This window comes from Diadema setosum, chromosome 11 (genome assembly GCF_964275005.1).
Source record: "Diadema setosum chromosome 11, eeDiaSeto1, whole genome shotgun sequence".
Taxonomy (NCBI): Eukaryota; Metazoa; Echinodermata; class Echinoidea; order Diadematoida; family Diadematidae; genus Diadema; species Diadema setosum.
In genome coordinates, this window is record NC_092695.1 from 3,626,673 (window position 1) to 3,643,480 (window position 16,808).

At 44.2% G+C, this 16,808-nt stretch overlaps 1 protein-coding gene across 1 annotated transcript in view; it reads left to right on the plus strand.

The window, feature by feature from the left end:
* Nucleotides 1-1,779: 1,779 nt before the first annotated feature.
* LOC140234570 (scaffold protein ILK-like) overlaps nt 1,780-16,808 on the plus strand; it is a 29,021-nt gene continuing 13,992 nt past the window's right edge. The window contains exons 1-4 of the mRNA XM_072314587.1: nt 1,780-1,905; nt 14,510-14,675; nt 15,380-15,475; nt 16,054-16,150. Of these exons, the coding sequence (XP_072170688.1) occupies nt 1,817-1,905; nt 14,510-14,675; nt 15,380-15,475; nt 16,054-16,150 (448 nt within the window). The 5' untranslated portion in view covers nt 1,780-1,816. The remainder of the gene's footprint in view (nt 1,906-14,509; nt 14,676-15,379; nt 15,476-16,053; nt 16,151-16,808) is intronic.

Consider the following 16,808-nt stretch of genomic DNA (forward strand, 5'->3'; position numbering starts at 1 on the left):
TATTTTAGTTTGTACTTTCTTCAGATCCATGGTCCAGTATTGGTGAAGATAAGAATTGGGCTTTTTTTTTAAGAAAACACTTGACTTTGATATGTCTCTATGAAATAGCAAATAGTACAGAGCATACCATTTTAAGAGGAATTCAAAGTTTATTTGATGAAAATTGGGTTTGGAATGACTGAAACATCCAAAAACAAAGTATGGTAGCCCTACTACATATCGACCACCCTTTTTGAAACCGACCGCGTATACATTGGCGCACAGAATGCTTAGTACGCACTTCACTGCGCGCAGAGCACATAAAAATGGATTGGCTTTGACCGTTGATGAGGATGGTGTGGGAAAACGCGAAAATTCACTGTTCATTAATGGTTTTAATCAAGGACAAAATTTCGAAAGAATATTTTCACCGAATCGTAATGTAATGTCTATGGAAGTTTCTAAAAAGCTTCGTACAACACGGTGTTCAATACAACTTGGTTTGCGTGCATTGTCAATGCAAAAACAGCGGTCGATCTCAATAAGGAGCTTTACCGCGGGGAGCTGAAACGAGGCCACGCAAGTTCGACGGCGATATTTTTGCACTGAAACTTCGAATCGAAAAAGGAACAACGGCGTTTGATAGTGCTGGATTTTCTCAATCACGTACGTCAATTTTTTTTACGTGAATTTCAGTGTTAAATATTCTTATCAAGCAAATAAACATTAGGCGGTCAATGAGTAATAGGTCCAACCATAGCCCTACCGGTAAAACAAAGCGATCGTAATAAAGTGTGGGTCCCACACTTTATTAGAATTGCTCTGTTTTGGATATCTCAGCCATTTCAAAACCAATTTTCATCAAATAAATGTTGAATTCCTCATGGAATTACATACTCTCTCATATTTCATAAGAGGTTTCTCATTATCCCACCAAAAAATGTTAGAAACCTGAAATTAGGTCTCAACCAAAACTATACAATCCCTTTAACATGAAGACACTTCATTGTTACTTAGACTCCAGATAGTCTGTATAAGGGATTTAGTCTTAAAACTTAAGTAGACAAATCTTTAAAGATTTGTGGATTATTTTGTGGTCAATTTGCAGTTCAAAGTTTTTAAATAGCGAGTAAAGAACTTCACTAGGCATAGAGAAGTCACTCGATCAGCTCATGAAACTGTACATCGCATCGAAGCATCCCAATAAGTACTTAAATTGTCTGTGTAGGGAGATTGACTGAAGAAGCCCCCCTTTTTTTAGGTTTCACAATATTTCTTGTTGACTTTAATGCAGAAAGACCCATCGTCACGGAATAGAGTGTCTCTGACTCTGTTTATTGGAGTTGGACACGATGAGACCAAACTGAAAGCCTTTTCATCCACCATCATGACTGTGAGGTTGAGCGTCTGTTGATGAAACCAGTTCCTCTCTTTTACTCTCCAGCTGCTGGCTGGATGTATTGCCGATCCAGCTTAGCCGCTAGACAACTAGCAGCTGGCATCTAACTAGTGACTGGTTTGTTCTGTGCCTTCATGTGCTGGAATATTGATCAACAGTACAACACACACAACTTGGATTAGCTTCACTCATTCTGCCAACGAACTGCATGGATGACCTAACACATTCACTATTGGGTGACTAATCAAGGAAACATCCCACCCCCAAGCCCACGCTTCACTTGACTTACCGCAGAGCTTTTGTGAACTACACTCTGTGTTTGTTTATGTGATTGGCATTCACATACATTTGTTGTAAAATCAACTGTACACACAGAACATTTAATCACCTAACACTGCCAACTTTTTGCCGTTTGCTTGAAAGAGTTCTGCGCCCAAGATGGATGATATTTTCTCACAGATTCGGGATGGAAATGCTGTCTACGTCAGAGTCTGGCTTGATAAAGTGGAGAACGATCCCAATCAAGGGTAAGACAGTTTTGCTTTTTTGGGGGATGCTCTTTTTTCATTTTTTAAATTTTTTGAACTGCTGAAATCATTATGAGTGGCCCTACAGGGTAAGAAGTATTTAGTATAAGATGCACCCACTGTCAGAAAGATTACAGTGTACCGGCAGTGTACTTTGCGTATTCGTAGTATTTAATGTTGAGACAATATTTCAACATTACAAAATTTCACACTCAGGACAGAAATAGTTGGCAGTAGAAAATGGAGTGTGGACATTGTACGTACAGTGTATCATACATGTACATGTAGTATCCACAACTCAGTTGTATCCAGTTTCATGCATGTGTAATCACTTTGTAAGCTGACTAGGTGTGCACTTCATACATAATACTGCACAATGTGTACTGTAACCATAAAATGAGCCACTATTGTGTGGTTTGCATGTTTACTGAGTTAATAAACACAGTTTTGTTCAGGGAAGTACTGTGTATAAAGACAGGAAGTCTTGGCGGTTCTCTTTCCTTTGAGGAGCTGAAAACATGTTCATGATAGTACTCTGCTGTGCTATCATAGCTTCCGTAGGAAGTTGGTTGCAAGGTTTAAAAGATCAGATGCCCAGCTGAAAAATAATACTTCCCGTCTCCTCTACTATCAATGTTTTACATAGGAAGCCAAAAGAGTTTATGTCTGAAATACAGCAAAAAGAAAGTTCAGATAATTTGTTTGTTTGTTGCTGGTTGTTTTTTTTGTGACAGTGGATTCAGAAGATAAGGCATGGAAAGAGCAACACTTTGATTAGTTGTTTGACTCATGGATTGTACATGTACAATGAAATAATTACAAAAACACAGTGTTCATGTACCGTAGGCCCTACTTTGTCTTAATGGGTTAGTCAAATACTGGTTAGTGATTGGCTAAACACAGTCACGTGATGGAGGCACATTCGTTATGGTCGACCATGGGCGAACATTTTTGTTATGTTCTCCCATGGGAAAACATTATCACGTAACAAATGACAGAAGGCCTAGGACCGCGCTGCGCACGCGCACAGTGAATTTGGCTCTGCAACACGCGAGCGAGTGATCGAGTGTGTTGTGCTGGTGGGGTGGTTGACGTTGACATATTTGACTATGAACAGATGATGACTTTTGTTGTCGGGAACATGTACCAAACGTTCCACCCTCAGGGTTTGAAATGCTATTTTCAGGTGGCTATAAGTCCCTCGACTTCGTCTTGGGACTTACACGTACACTGTATAACCTCCCTCAATAGCATTTCAAACCCTTCGGGTGGAACATTCAGTATGTTCCCTCCCCCGCCAGTCATCATCTGGGATGTAGTCTGTTCACACTCACAGGTTCTTTTGATAAATCCATCCTTGTTGATCCTGAGGGCATGTCAACAAGCAACTGTACACAATGTACAATGTAGTTCTTCTTTTTGTGTAGTTTCAATTTATGGAAGGTGATTGAGTGTAATACCACCACAATTTAATCCAACTACCCTTAAACCTCCAGACATCAATGAAATTTACTTGTACAGACTGTACTGTACATTGTATGCTGTTCAAGGGTTGTTTTCACTGATAAGACTCTGTATGCAGTAAACTCAGAACTTTCAATTTTTTTTTTTTTTTTAAGTACACTGTAGAGATCTGTCCATGTGCACATTGCAATATTTCTGAGATTTCTTGCACTTTCGTTGTACATGGTGTAACAGTGTACAGATCTGGCGATGTGTACTCTGCGTCTTGCCACACTACTCTCCCTCTCAATGTTCACACTTTCTTTGGATCCTTCAGAAAGAGATGAAAGATACAATGTCTGTGAGAATCAGAAACCATGGGATCATACAATTTTTCTCCTGTAAACCAGACTTTCAATACATATGTATTTCTGATCTGCTGATATTACTGTACATTGTTATGCCATATCGTCGCTGGGGTGACCAGACCTTGTATCTGAAATTTTGGTGAAAATGACTTTTTGGATTAATGGTCAAATAATGGGTTAAGTGATGTCCTGGCCAAATCCCAACTGTCTGTACTCCAAAAATGAAGCCACCACGGCATGTCAAAGGGAAGGCTCTCCCGTTTGCTTTAGTACTTTGGCCGCCATGTTTTTTTGCTCTCCTGAACATTTTACATTTTGTAGGTAAGAGGTCTTGATGCCCCAGCGACGATCTATATTTCTTGGTATTTTCATCTCTCCGCATTTCTAAAAGTCATTTAAAAAAAGGAAGAAAATCCTGCTAAAATGCTTCTCCCTGTGACAGTTTAAAATGCATTACATCAATAATACAGTATGTAAATCCATGAAAATTGCTGTCTTTTCTTTCTTTCATTCTTTTTAAAGAGATCATACTAAAATTGTATTTGAATACGTACAGTACATTTCTCTTCCTGTTGCCCTGGTCCTTGGTCATGAATTCATCCAGGTGCTGGCAACATTTGCTTTCTCCATAATTGTGCAATGTTACACTCATGAAATACGTATAATATGATGTGTACCACATGGTACTAAATGTTCTGCTGTAATGGATGCTGATAGGTGCATGTATGTATGTGATTGTAATGGCTGTAACCCATTCTATGGTAATTCTTTTTTTTTTTTTTTTTTTGATTTATGATAGTACAATGTTTTGTAAGTCCTATTAGTGCTACGCTTGAAGTACATGTAGCTATTACTGTGAGTTTTCTTCTTTTTAGATAGTTTATTACAAACTTTAACCCGTTGAGGACGGTTTGATTTTGCTTCAACACGCATTTCCCATAGAAGCTTGCTCGAGTATACTCGGGACTTGTCTTCAACGGGTTAAGTACAAAATTGTATGTTGCCATATTGGCGATTGTGTACGGATTACAAACTGAATTATCCATGTAATTGCTAAAATTTGTTGTTTATCATTGATTTTACTGTTGGCCTTCTACTAGTATTTGTGCAAAGGCATTTAAAATGTACATTATAGCTATAGTTCCATAGTCTATCACTCTTTCTGTCCTAAACAATATTCTTGATAATGTTTTTACCTCTTACATATGGTACATTTGTACATGTTGTACTTTACCGTGTAGCTACTAATTTCTTTCATTTTTCCCCCCAAATCATGATTTTGGGTGTGTGCTCTGGGTTTTTTTTTCAAAACACTCTTTTTCAAATCAAAATCCGCAGTGAAGGTTCAAGTGAATGGCCCATTACCAAAAAAAAAAAAAAAAAAAAAATCAACTTTATTTCTAGAATAATGATTAATGTTTAACTGATCAAAGTTAGGAATACAATGTGTACTTCTGGAAGAGACTCTGTTTGTATTATTACAGCTGCTATCATATTTCGTTTTCAGTATGCTAAGTATTGTCCAGCTGTTCAAGTGATACCGTTCATGTCCAAGTTTTGCCTCGTCCAACACCTGGAATATCCATTAAACCTACAGCGTATGGTTGCCCCCCTTCCACCCACACACTTTACTGTCTGTCATTCTTTCTCCCTCTCCCTTCCCCCTTCTCTTCCTTCATCATCCTCTCCTCCCCCTCTCATTCTTCTCCTTTACTCTTCATCTCCATCTCTGGGATGTATCTCATCCTCTCCCTTCCCCCTTCTCTTCCTTCATCATCCTCTCCTCCCCCCTCTCATTCTTCTCCTTTACTCTTCATCTCCATCTCTGGGATGTATCTCATCCTCTCCTCCCCCCTCATTCTTCTCTTTTACTCTTCATCTCCATCTCTGGGATGTATCTCATCCTCTCCCTTCCCCCTTCTCTTCCTTCATCATCCTCCCCCCCCCCTCTCATTCTTCTCCTTTACTCTTCATCTCCATCTCTGGGATGTATCTCATCCTCTCCCTTCCCCCTTCTCTTCCTTCATCATCCTCCCCTCCCCCCCCCCCCTCTCATTCTTCTCCTTTACTCTTCATCTCCATCTCTGGGATGTATCTCATCCTCTCCCTTCCCCCTTCTCTTCCTTCATCATCCTCTCCTCCCCCTCTCATTCTTCTCCTTTACTCTTCATCTCCATCTCTGGGATGTATCTCATCCTCTCCCTTCCCCCTTCTCTTCCTTCACCATCCTCTCCTCCCCCTCTCATTCTTCTCCTTTACTCTTCATCTCCATCTCTGGGATGTATCTCATCCTCTCCCTTCCCCCTTCTCTTCCTTCATCGTCCTCCCCTCCCCCTCTCATTCTTCTCCTTTACTCTTCATCTCCATCTCTGGGATGTATCTCATCCTCTCCCTTCCCCCTTCTCTTCCTTCATCATCCTCTCCTCCCCCCCCCCCCTCTCATTCTTCTCCTTTACTCTTCATCTCCATCTCTGGGATGTATCTCATCCTCTCCCCTCCCCCTTCTCTTCCTTCATCATCCTCTCCTCCCCCTCTCATTCTTCTCCTTTACTCTTCATCTCCATCTCTGGGATGTATCTCATCCTCTCCCTTCCCCCTTCTCTTCCTTCACCATCCTCTCCTCCCCCTCTCATTCTTCTCCTTTACTCTTCATCTCCATCTCTGGGATGTATCTCATCCTCTCCCTTCCCCCTTCTCTTCCTTCATCGTCCTCCCCTCCCCCTCTCATTCTTCTCCTTCACTCTTCATCTCCATCTCTGGGATGTATCTCATCCTCTCCCTTCCCCCTTCTCTTCCTTCATCATCCTCTCCTCCCCCTCTCATTCTTCTCCTTTGCTCTTCATCTCCATCTCTGGGATGTATCTCATCCTCTCCCTTCCCCCTTCTCTTCCTTCACCATCCTCTCCTCCCCCTCTCATTCTTCTCCTTTACTCTTCATCTCCATCTCTGGGATGTATCTCATCCTCTCCCTTCCCCCTTCTCTTCCTTCATCATCCTCTCCTCCCCCTCTCATTCTTCTCCTTTACTCTTCATCTCCATCTCTGGGATGTATCTCATCCTCTCCCTTCCCCCTTCTCTTCCTTCATCATCCTCTCCTCCCCCTCTCATTCTTCTCCTTTGCTCTTCATCTCCATCTCTGGGATGTATCTCATCCTCTCCCTTCCCCCTTCTCTTCCTTCATCATCCTCCCCCCCCCCCCTCATTCTTCTCCTTCACTCTTCATCTCCATCTCTGGGATGTATCTCATCCTCTCCCCTCCCCCTTCTCTTCCTTCATCATCCTCCCCTCCCCCTCTCATTCTTCTCCTTTACTCTTCATCTCCATCTCTGGGATGTATCTCATCCTCTCCCTTCCCCCTTCTCTTCCTTCATCATCCTCTCCTCCCCCCCCCCTCATTCTTCTCCTTCACTCTTCATCTCCATCTCTGGGATGTATCTCATCCTCTCCCTTCCCCCTTCTCTTCCTTCATCATCCTCTCCTCCCCCTCTCATTCTTCTCCTTTGCTCTTCATCTCCATCTCTGAGATGTATCTCATCCTCTCCCTTCCCCCTTCTCTTCCTTCATCATCCTCCCCCCCCCCCCCCTCATTCTTCTCCTTCACTCTTCATCTCCATCTCTGGGATGTATCTCATCCTCTCCCCTCCCCCTTCTCTTCCTTCATCGTCCTCCCCTCCCCCTCTCATTCTTCTCCTTTACTCTTCATCTCCATCTCTGGGATGTATCTCATCCTCTCCCTTCCCCCTTCTCTTCCTTCATCATCCTCCCCTCCCCCTCTCATTCTTCTCCTTTGCTCTTCATCTCCATCTCTGGGATGTATCTCATCCTCTCCCTTCCCCCTTCTCTTCCTTCATCATCCTCTCCTCCCCCTCTCATTCTTCTCCTTTGCTCTTCATCTCCATCTCTGGGATGTATCTCATCCTCTCCCTTCCCCCTTCTCTTCCTTCATCATCCTCCCCCCCCCCCCCCTCATTCTTCTCCTTCACTCTTCATCTCCATCTCTGGGATGTATCTCATCCTCTCCCCTCCCCCTTCTCTTCCTTCATCATCCTCTCCTCCCCCTCTCATTCTTCTCCTTTACTCTTCATCTCCATCTCTGGGATGTATCTCATCCTCTCCCTTCCCCCTTCTCTTCCTTCATCATCCTCCCCTCCCCCTCTCATTCTTCTCCTTTGCTCTTCATCTCCATCTCTGGGATGTATCTCATCCTCTCCCTTCCCCCTTCTCTTCCTTCATCATCCTCTCCTCCCCCTCTCATTCTTCTCCTTTGCTCTTCATCTCCATCTCTGGGATGTATCTCATCCTCTCCCTTCCCCCTTCTCTTCCTTCATCATCCTCCCCCCCCCCCCCCTCATTCTTCTCCTTCACTCTTCATCTCCATCTCTGGGATGTATCTCATCCTCTCCCCTCCCCCTTCTCTTCCTTCATCATCCTCCCCTCCCCCTCTCATTCTTCTCCTTTACTCTTCATCTCCATCTCTGGGATGTATCTCATCCTCTCCCTTCCCCCTTCTCTTCCTTCATCATCCTCCCCTCCCCCTCTCATTCTTCTCCTTTGCTCTTCATCTCCATCTCTGGGATGTATCTCATCCTCTCCCTTCCCCCTTCTCTTCCTTCATCATCCTCTCCTCCCCCTCTCATTCTTCTCCTTTGCTCTTCATCTCCATCTCTGGGATGTATCTCATCCTCTCCCTTCCCCCTTCTCTTCCTTCATCATCCTCTCTTCCCCCTCTCATTCTTCTCCTTCACTCTTCATCTCCATCTCTGTGATGTATCTCATCCTCTCCCCTCCCCCTTCTCTTCCTTCATCATCCTCCCCTCCCCCTCTCATTCTTCTCCTTTACACTTCATCTCCATCTCTGGGATGTATCTCATCCTCTCCCTTCCCCCTTGTCTTCCTTCATCATCCTCCCCCCCCCCCCCCTCTCATTCTTCTCCTTTGCTCTTCATCTCCATCTCTGGGATGTATCTCATCCTCTCCCTTCCCCCTTCTCTTCCTTCATCATCCTCCCCCCCCCCCCCCCCCCTCATTCTTCTCCTTCACTCTTCATCTCCATCTCTGGGATGTATCTCATCCTCTCCCCTCCCCCTTCTCTTCCTTCATCATCCTCCCCTCCCCCTCTCATTCTTCTCCTTTACTCTTCATCTCCATCTCTGGGATGTATCTCATCCTCTCCCTTCCCCCTTCTCTTCCTTCATCATCCTCCCCTCCCCCTCTCATTCTTCTCCTTTGCTCTTCATCTCCATCTCTGGGATGTATCTCATCCTCTCCCTTCCCCCTTCTCTTCCTTCATCATCCTCTCCTCCCCCTCTCATTCTTCTCCTTCACTCTTCATCTCCATCTCTGGGATGTATCTCATCCTCTCCCCTCCCCCTTCTCTTCCTTCATCATCCTCCCCTCCCCCTCTCATTCTTCTCCTTTGCTCTTCATCTCCATCTCTGGGATGTATCTCATCCTCTCCCTTCCCCCTTCTCTTCCTTCATCATCCTCCCCTCCCCCTCTCATTCTTCTCCTTTGCTCTTCATCTCCATCTCTGGGATGTATCTCATCCTCTCCCTTCCCCCTTCTCTTCCTTCATCATCCTCCCCTCCCCCTCTCATTCTTCTCCTTTGCTCTTCATCTCCATCTCTGGGATGTATCTCATCCTCTCCCTTCCCCCTTCTCTTCCTTCATCATCCTCTCCTCCTTCTCTCATTCTTCTCCTTTAGTCTTCATCTCCATCTCTGGGATGTATCTCATCCTCTCCCTTCCCCCTTCTCTTCCTTCATTATCCTCTCCTCCCCCTCTCATTCTTCTCCTTTGCTCTTCATCTCCATCTCTGGGATGTATCTCATCCTCTCCCTTCCCCCTTCTCTTCCTTCATCATCCTCTCCTCCTTCTCTCATTCTTCTCCTTTAGTCTTCATCTCCATCTCTGGGATGTATCTCATCCTCTCCCTTCCCCCTTCTCTTCCTTCATTATCCTCTCTTCCCCCTCTCATTCTTCTCCTTCACTCTTCATCTCCATCTCTGGGATGTATCTCATCCTCTCCCTTCCCCCTTCTCTTCCTTCATCATCCTCTCCTCCCCCCCCCCCTCCTCTCATTCTTCTCCTTTACTCTTCATCTCCATCTCTGGGATGTATCTCATCCTCTCCCTTCCCCCTTCTCTTCCTTCATCATCCTCTCCTCCCCCCTCTCATTCTTCTCCTTCACTCTTCATCTCCATCTCTGGGATGTATCTCATCCTCTCCCTTCCCCCTTCTCTTCCTTCATCATCCTCTCTTCCCCCTCTCATTCTTCTCCTTCACTCTTCATCTCCATCTCTGGGATGTATCTCATCCTCTCCCTTCCCCCTTCTCTTCCTTCATCATCCTCTCCTCCCCCCCCCCCCCTCTCATTCTTCTCCTTTACTCTTCATCTCCATCTCTGGGATGTATCTCATCCTCTCCCTTCCCCCTTCTCTTCCTTCATCATCCTCTCCTCCCCCCCCCCCCCTCTCATTCTTCTCCTTTACTCTTCATCTCCATCTCTGGGATGTATCTCATCCTCTCCCTTCCCCCTTCTCTTCCTTCATCATCCTCTCCTCCCCCTCTCATTCTTTTCCTTTGCTCTTCATCTCCATCTCTGGGATGTATCTCATCCTCTCCCTTCCCCCTTCTCTTCCTTCATCATCCTCTCCTCCCCCCCCCCCCCCTCTCATTCTTCTCCTTTACTCTTCATCTCCATCTCTGGGATGTATCTCATCCTCTCCCTTCCCCCTTCTCTTCCTTCATCATCCTCCCCCCCCCTCTCATTCTTCTCCTTTACTCTTCATCTCCATCTCTGGGATGTATCTCATCCTCTCCCCTCCCCCTTCTCTTCCTTCATCATCCTCCCCTCCCCCTCTCATTCTTCTCCTTTGCTCTTCATCTCCATCTCTGGGATGTATCTCATCCTCTCCCTTCCCCCTTCTCTTCCTTCATCATCCTCCCCTCCCCCTCTCATTCTTCTCCTTTGCTCTTCATCTCCATCTCTGGGATGTATCTCATCCTCTCCCTTCCCCCTTCTCTTCCTTCATCATCCTCCCCTCCCCCTCTCATTCTTCTCCTTTGCTCTTCATCTCCATCTCTGGGATGTATCTCATCCTCTCCCTTCCCCCTTCTCTTCCTTCATCATCCTCTCCTCCTTCTCTCATTCTTCTCCTTTAGTCTTCATCTCCATCTCTGGGATGTATCTCATCCTCTCCCTTCCCCCTTCTCTTCCTTCATTATCCTCTCCTCCCCCTCTCATTCTTCTCCTTTGCTCTTCATCTCCATCTCTGGGATGTATCTCATCCTCTCCCTTCCCCCTTCTCTTCCTTCATCATCCTCTCCTCCTTCTCTCATTCTTCTCCTTTAGTCTTCATCTCCATCTCTGGGATGTATCTCATCCTCTCCCTTCCCCCTTCTCTTCCTTCATTATCCTCTCTTCCCCCTCTCATTCTTCTCCTTCACTCTTCATCTCCATCTCTGGGATGTATCTCATCCTCTCCCTTCCCCCTTCTCTTCCTTCATCATCCTCTCCTCCCCCCCCCCCCTCCTCTCATTCTTCTCCTTTACTCTTCATCTCCATCTCTGGGATGTATCTCATCCTCTCCCTTCCCCCTTCTCTTCCTTCATCATCCTCTCCTCCCCCCTCTCATTCTTCTCCTTCACTCTTCATCTCCATCTCTGGGATGTATCTCATCCTCTCCCTTCCCCCTTCTCTTCCTTCATCATCCTCTCTTCCCCCTCTCATTCTTCTCCTTCACTCTTCATCTCCATCTCTGGGATGTATCTCATCCTCTCCCTTCCCCCTTCTCTTCCTTCATCATCCTCTCCTCCCCCCCCCCCCTCTCATTCTTCTCCTTTACTCTTCATCTCCATCTCTGGGATGTATCTCATCCTCTCCCTTCCCCCTTCTCTTCCTTCATCATCCTCTCCTCCCCCCCCCCTCTCATTCTTCTCCTTTACTCTTCATCTCCATCTCTGGGATGTATCTCATCCTCTCCCTTCCCCCTTCTCTTCCTTCATCATCCTCTCCTCCCCCTCTCATTCTTTTCCTTTGCTCTTCATCTCCATCTCTGGGATGTATCTCATCCTCTCCCTTCCCCCTTCTCTTCCTTCATCATCCTCTCCTCCCCCCCCCCCTCTCATTCTTCTCCTTTACTCTTCATCTCCATCTCTGGGATGTATCTCATCCTCTCCCTTCCCCCTTCTCTTCCTTCATCATCCTCCCCCCCCCCCCCCCTCTCATTCTTCTCCTTTACTCTTCATCTCCATCTCTGGGATGTATCTCATCCTCTCCCTTCCCCCTTCTCTTCCTTCATCATCCTCCCCTCCCCCTCTCATTCTTCTCCTTTACTCTTCATCTCCATCTCTGGGATGTATCTCATCCTCTCCCTTCCCCCTTCTCTTCCTTCATCATCCTCCCCTCCCCCTCTCATTCTTCTCCTTTGCTCTTCATCTCCATCTCTGGGATGTATCTCATCCTCTCCCTTCCCCCTTCTCTTCCTTCATCATCCTCCCCTCCCCCTCTCATTCTTCTCCTTTGCTCTTCATCTCCATCTCTGGGATGTATCTCATCCTCTCCCTTCCCCCTTCTCTTCCTTCATCATCCTCCCCCCCCCCCCCTCTCATTCTTCTCCTTTGCTCTTCATCTCCATCTCTGGGATGTATCTCATCCTCTCCCTTCCCCCTTCTCTTCCTTCATCATCCTCTCCTCCTTCTCTCATTCTTCTCCTTTAGTCTTCATCTCCATCTCTGGGATGTATCTCATCCTCTCCCTTCCCCCTTCTCTTCCTTCATTATCCTCTCCTCCCCCTCTCATTCTTCTCCTTTGCTCTTCATCTCCATCTCTGGGATGTATCTCATCCTCTCCCTTCCCCCTTCTCTTCCTTCATCATCCTCCCCCCCCCCCCCCTCTCATTCTTCTCCTTTGCTCTTCATCTCCATCTCTGGGATGTATCTCATCCTCTCCCTTCCCCCTTCTCTTCCTTCATCATCCTCTCCTCCCCCCCCCCCCTCTCATTCTTCTCCTTTACTCTTCATCTCCATCTCTGGGATGTATCTCATCCTCTCCCTTCCCCCTTCTCTTCCTTCATCATCCTCTCCTCCCCCCCCCCCTCTCATTCTTCTCCTTTACTCTTCATCTCCATCTCTGGGATGTATCTCATCCTCTCCCTTCCCCCTTCTCTTCCTTCATCATCCTCTCCTCCCCCTCTCATTCTTCTCCTTTGCTCTTCATCTCCATCTCTGGGATGTATCTCATCCTCTCCCTTCCCCCTTCTCTTCCTTCATCATCCTCCCCCCCCCCCTCTCATTCTTCTCCTTTACTCTTCATCTCCATCTCTGGGATGTATCTCATCCTCTCCCTTCCCCCTTCTCTTCCTTCATCATCCTCTCCTCCCCCTCTCATTCTTCTCCTTTACTCTTCATCTCCATCTCTGGGATGTATCTCATCCTCTCCCTTCCCCCTTCTCTTCCTTCATCATCCTCTCCTCCCCCTCTCATTCTTCTCCTTTGCTCTTCATCTCCATCTCTGGGATGTATCTCATCCTCTCCCTTCCCCCTTCTCTTCCTTCATCATCCTCCCCCCCCCCCCCCTCTCATTCTTCTCCTTTACTCTTCATCTCCATCTCTGGGATGTATCTCATCCTCTCCCTTCCCCCTTCTCTTCCTTCATCATCCTCCCCTCCCCCTCTCATTCTTCTCCTTTACTCTTCATCTCCATCTCTGGGATGTATCTCATCCTCTCCCTTCCCCCTTCTCTTCCTTCATCATCCTCTCCTCCCCCTCTCATTCTTCTCCTTCACTCTTCATCTCCATCTTTATCTCATCCTCTCCTCCTGTTTTGAATACTGTACGTTGTACTCCCATTCCTCACTCCCCCCTCAGTGTGGATGACACATACTTTGCTATTTGTAGAGAGGGAGAGATGATAATTAAAGGGATGATCAACACCAGCAGACACTTCTAATCCTACAGTTTGATCAATGGTTTTAGCTTGAATATTGATGATCTGTCCGATTTTGTTTTGATACAGTGCAAATTTCTTTTAGGAAGCTTTTAATACCTGAATAATAGAATGTGCTACAATGTAACCTGTTAAACAGTGCACAGGCAAGTATGAGCAGATTTCTTTTTGGCCTTGCTGAAAAACACTTGGACAAGGGATGTTCTTGATGAAAGAGAAAATACTTGTATGTAGTGTGAATTTAGTGAAATTGAAAGAAATAATATGAGCCTTAGTCCCATGTTGCCAGGTATCATACATTGTATACATGTACAAGGTGTATGTTTTGAAATACAGTTGTACATACTGTACAAACGCTGTGTTACTGTTAGCTGAATTTATTAACCAGTAGTCAAAAGATAAATCTGATTACAAACCTCTATCTTAATTTGTGATCGATTAAATGGGAGATTGTATTTCTTTCATATCTTGCTGTGAAAAGTTGTGACAAGTTTGTATAACAGTGGGTACATGTACTAGGAGCACATTGTTGTAAATGATGACTACATACATACATCATCAAAATTGCTTTTTGATGTCATTTCCACATCTAGCAATTTAACAGATTAAAGGATCACTATTGTTTGTTTATCTGTGTCACTTGTATTGTCTTGCAAATGCAGTATTAATAATAAAAATGTTAAAAATAATAATGATAATAGTAGTAGTAGTAGTAGTAGCAGTAGTAGTAGTAGTAGTAGTAGTAGTAGTAGTAGTAGTAGTAGTAAGCGTAATAATAACAATAATATTCTGTAATACTAAACTACTCCTAATGTGTTGTTTATGTTGTACATTCCATCAATAGCGATGACCATGGCTTTAGTCCCATGCACTGGGCCTGCAAGGAAGGCAGAACAAACATTGTCGACATGCTACTTAGCCGGGGAGCCAAAATCAACGCTACCAACATGGGTGATGACACGGCACTGCACTTAGCAGCAGCTCATGGACACAGAGACATTGTCTTAAAGGTAAACATCACTCTATCTTTAATTTCTTTACTTTGATATACATGTATATTGCCCTTTTTAATGTTCATACCCAGCATGTTTGTTCATGTTGACAAACATAATCATATGTGGCGATTGTAAAACTCATTCAAGACTAGTTCTCAAAATTATCTACTGATCATGCAGATTCTTTAATTCATCAGCATTTCTACGTTCTTCAACTGATACGGAGACAATTGAAACAAACATACATATATGTACATATCGAGTCATTAATATTCCTTGTTAACCCTTACTATGCTTTGTTAACCAATTTTCACTGATCAGTGTCTTTAAACCAATGTCAATGAGTAGATATAAAGCTGATTACCCTAATCTTGAATGCTGTAACACCTTGGCCTTCCTGTTGAGCTGTGGCACATTGCTACTGTACTGTACGTCTGAGTGGGCTTGCTATATATTATTGTACATACATGTAGGTCCAGTTTGGATAGATTATTGAATGAGCACTGATGAAATACCGTTCAGCTTGGCAAATTTACTATTAAAGTGCCTACGTGTAGTCTTTAAAGAGCAATAAAAGTTACCAGAAATCCCTTTGACCAGAAGATACACGTATGCCATGTTTTACACTATGCATGCAAGAGGGGCACTTTGTCATGTTCTTCACAGTTTGTAGTGTAATATGAATACATGTTTTTTGTCTCCTGACATATATCTTGCAGCTGCTGCAGCACAGGGCAGATATCAATGCAATGAATGAACACGGCAACACACCTCTTCACTACGCCTGCTTCTGGAATTATGAACTGATTTGTGAGGTAAATGACAAGCTACACATTGTTTCAACCAGATCTTCCTACTGTATATGTCACAAATTATTGGACAATATATGTTGTTCCATCATTCTATGTCTTTGAAATTTCTTTTTTGCATTTTCAGAATTTGATTTTAGTATAATTACCCTTGAAAACAATCCATGTTGGGTTTATTTTTTTTTTTTAAGTTAGATGTAAGATATGTTCACATTCTTTTGCTTTATTTGTTTTTATATCATAAATTGTTGTTTTGTTTTGTTTTTGTCATATTCCATTTCTGTTTGTTTCATTCTGGGTTTTTTTTTTTGTTTCAAGATGAACAAAGTTGAAAGTTGAAAGCAGGATGTGGTTTGCAGAATAAGCCACTACAGTGTAGATCGTTGGTGCATTACAAGTGCTGTATTTTCTTAATACTACATTTGAAATTTATACACTGTATGTCCACTGATTTTAGATGTGTTCAGAGATGAGGATTCATTTGTGTTCACTTTGACACATTTTTGTTTCATTCAAAGCTGCATGCAAGCTGCATATGCGCGTGGGCGCCTCATTTGAAATGTCTACTTTCTCTCCCATTCCAGGACTTGATCAACAACGGAGCTATGGTAGCCTTAGGAAACAAAGATGATGACACACCATTGGACAAAGCCAAGGAAGATGTGGCCACCAAGCTGAGAGGTGGGTAGCACATGTCTGCTGATGGTTACTGTAAAAGTGGATATTTTCGCACCAGTAATTTTTCACGCTTGGCCGGATAAGAATGAATTTTGCCTGTTTTTAATTATGCGGAATCAGGACATTAACTTGAAACATATGGTATGCAGAAATATGCGTGCTTGTATTTTCACACCAGCTTCTGGTTGCGCGAAATGCACGAACATTTCTACATCATGAAAATTTCCACTTTTACAGTACTTGATAATGACGTGTGCTTCTGAACTTGTTGTGTACTTGAGTTTAAAAAGTGTTTAGTGAAGCAAACAAACAAACAAATGAAGGAAAGAAACTTCACAACATGGTATTCGTTCAAGCCTAGTATACTGCTGTTTATATGTGACCCGCTACAACAAAAGGATCCTAAAGTCACTGACAGATGAGCCGAGAAAATCGAGTTTGAAGCCAGATCACCAAAATCTGTCAAAACGTTTGGATTTCTGTTTTTAACATAATTTTGTAGTCTAATGTATCTTCTATCATCTGCCGAAATTTCGAAGCTAAATGATCAAAGGAGAGGCCTGAAAATAGCATTTTTCTGGGCCATGCTTGGCTCGCCCGTCAGCGACTTAAGGATCCTTTTGTTGTAGCGGGTTACATATTATTGTTAGCAGTCTCTGCC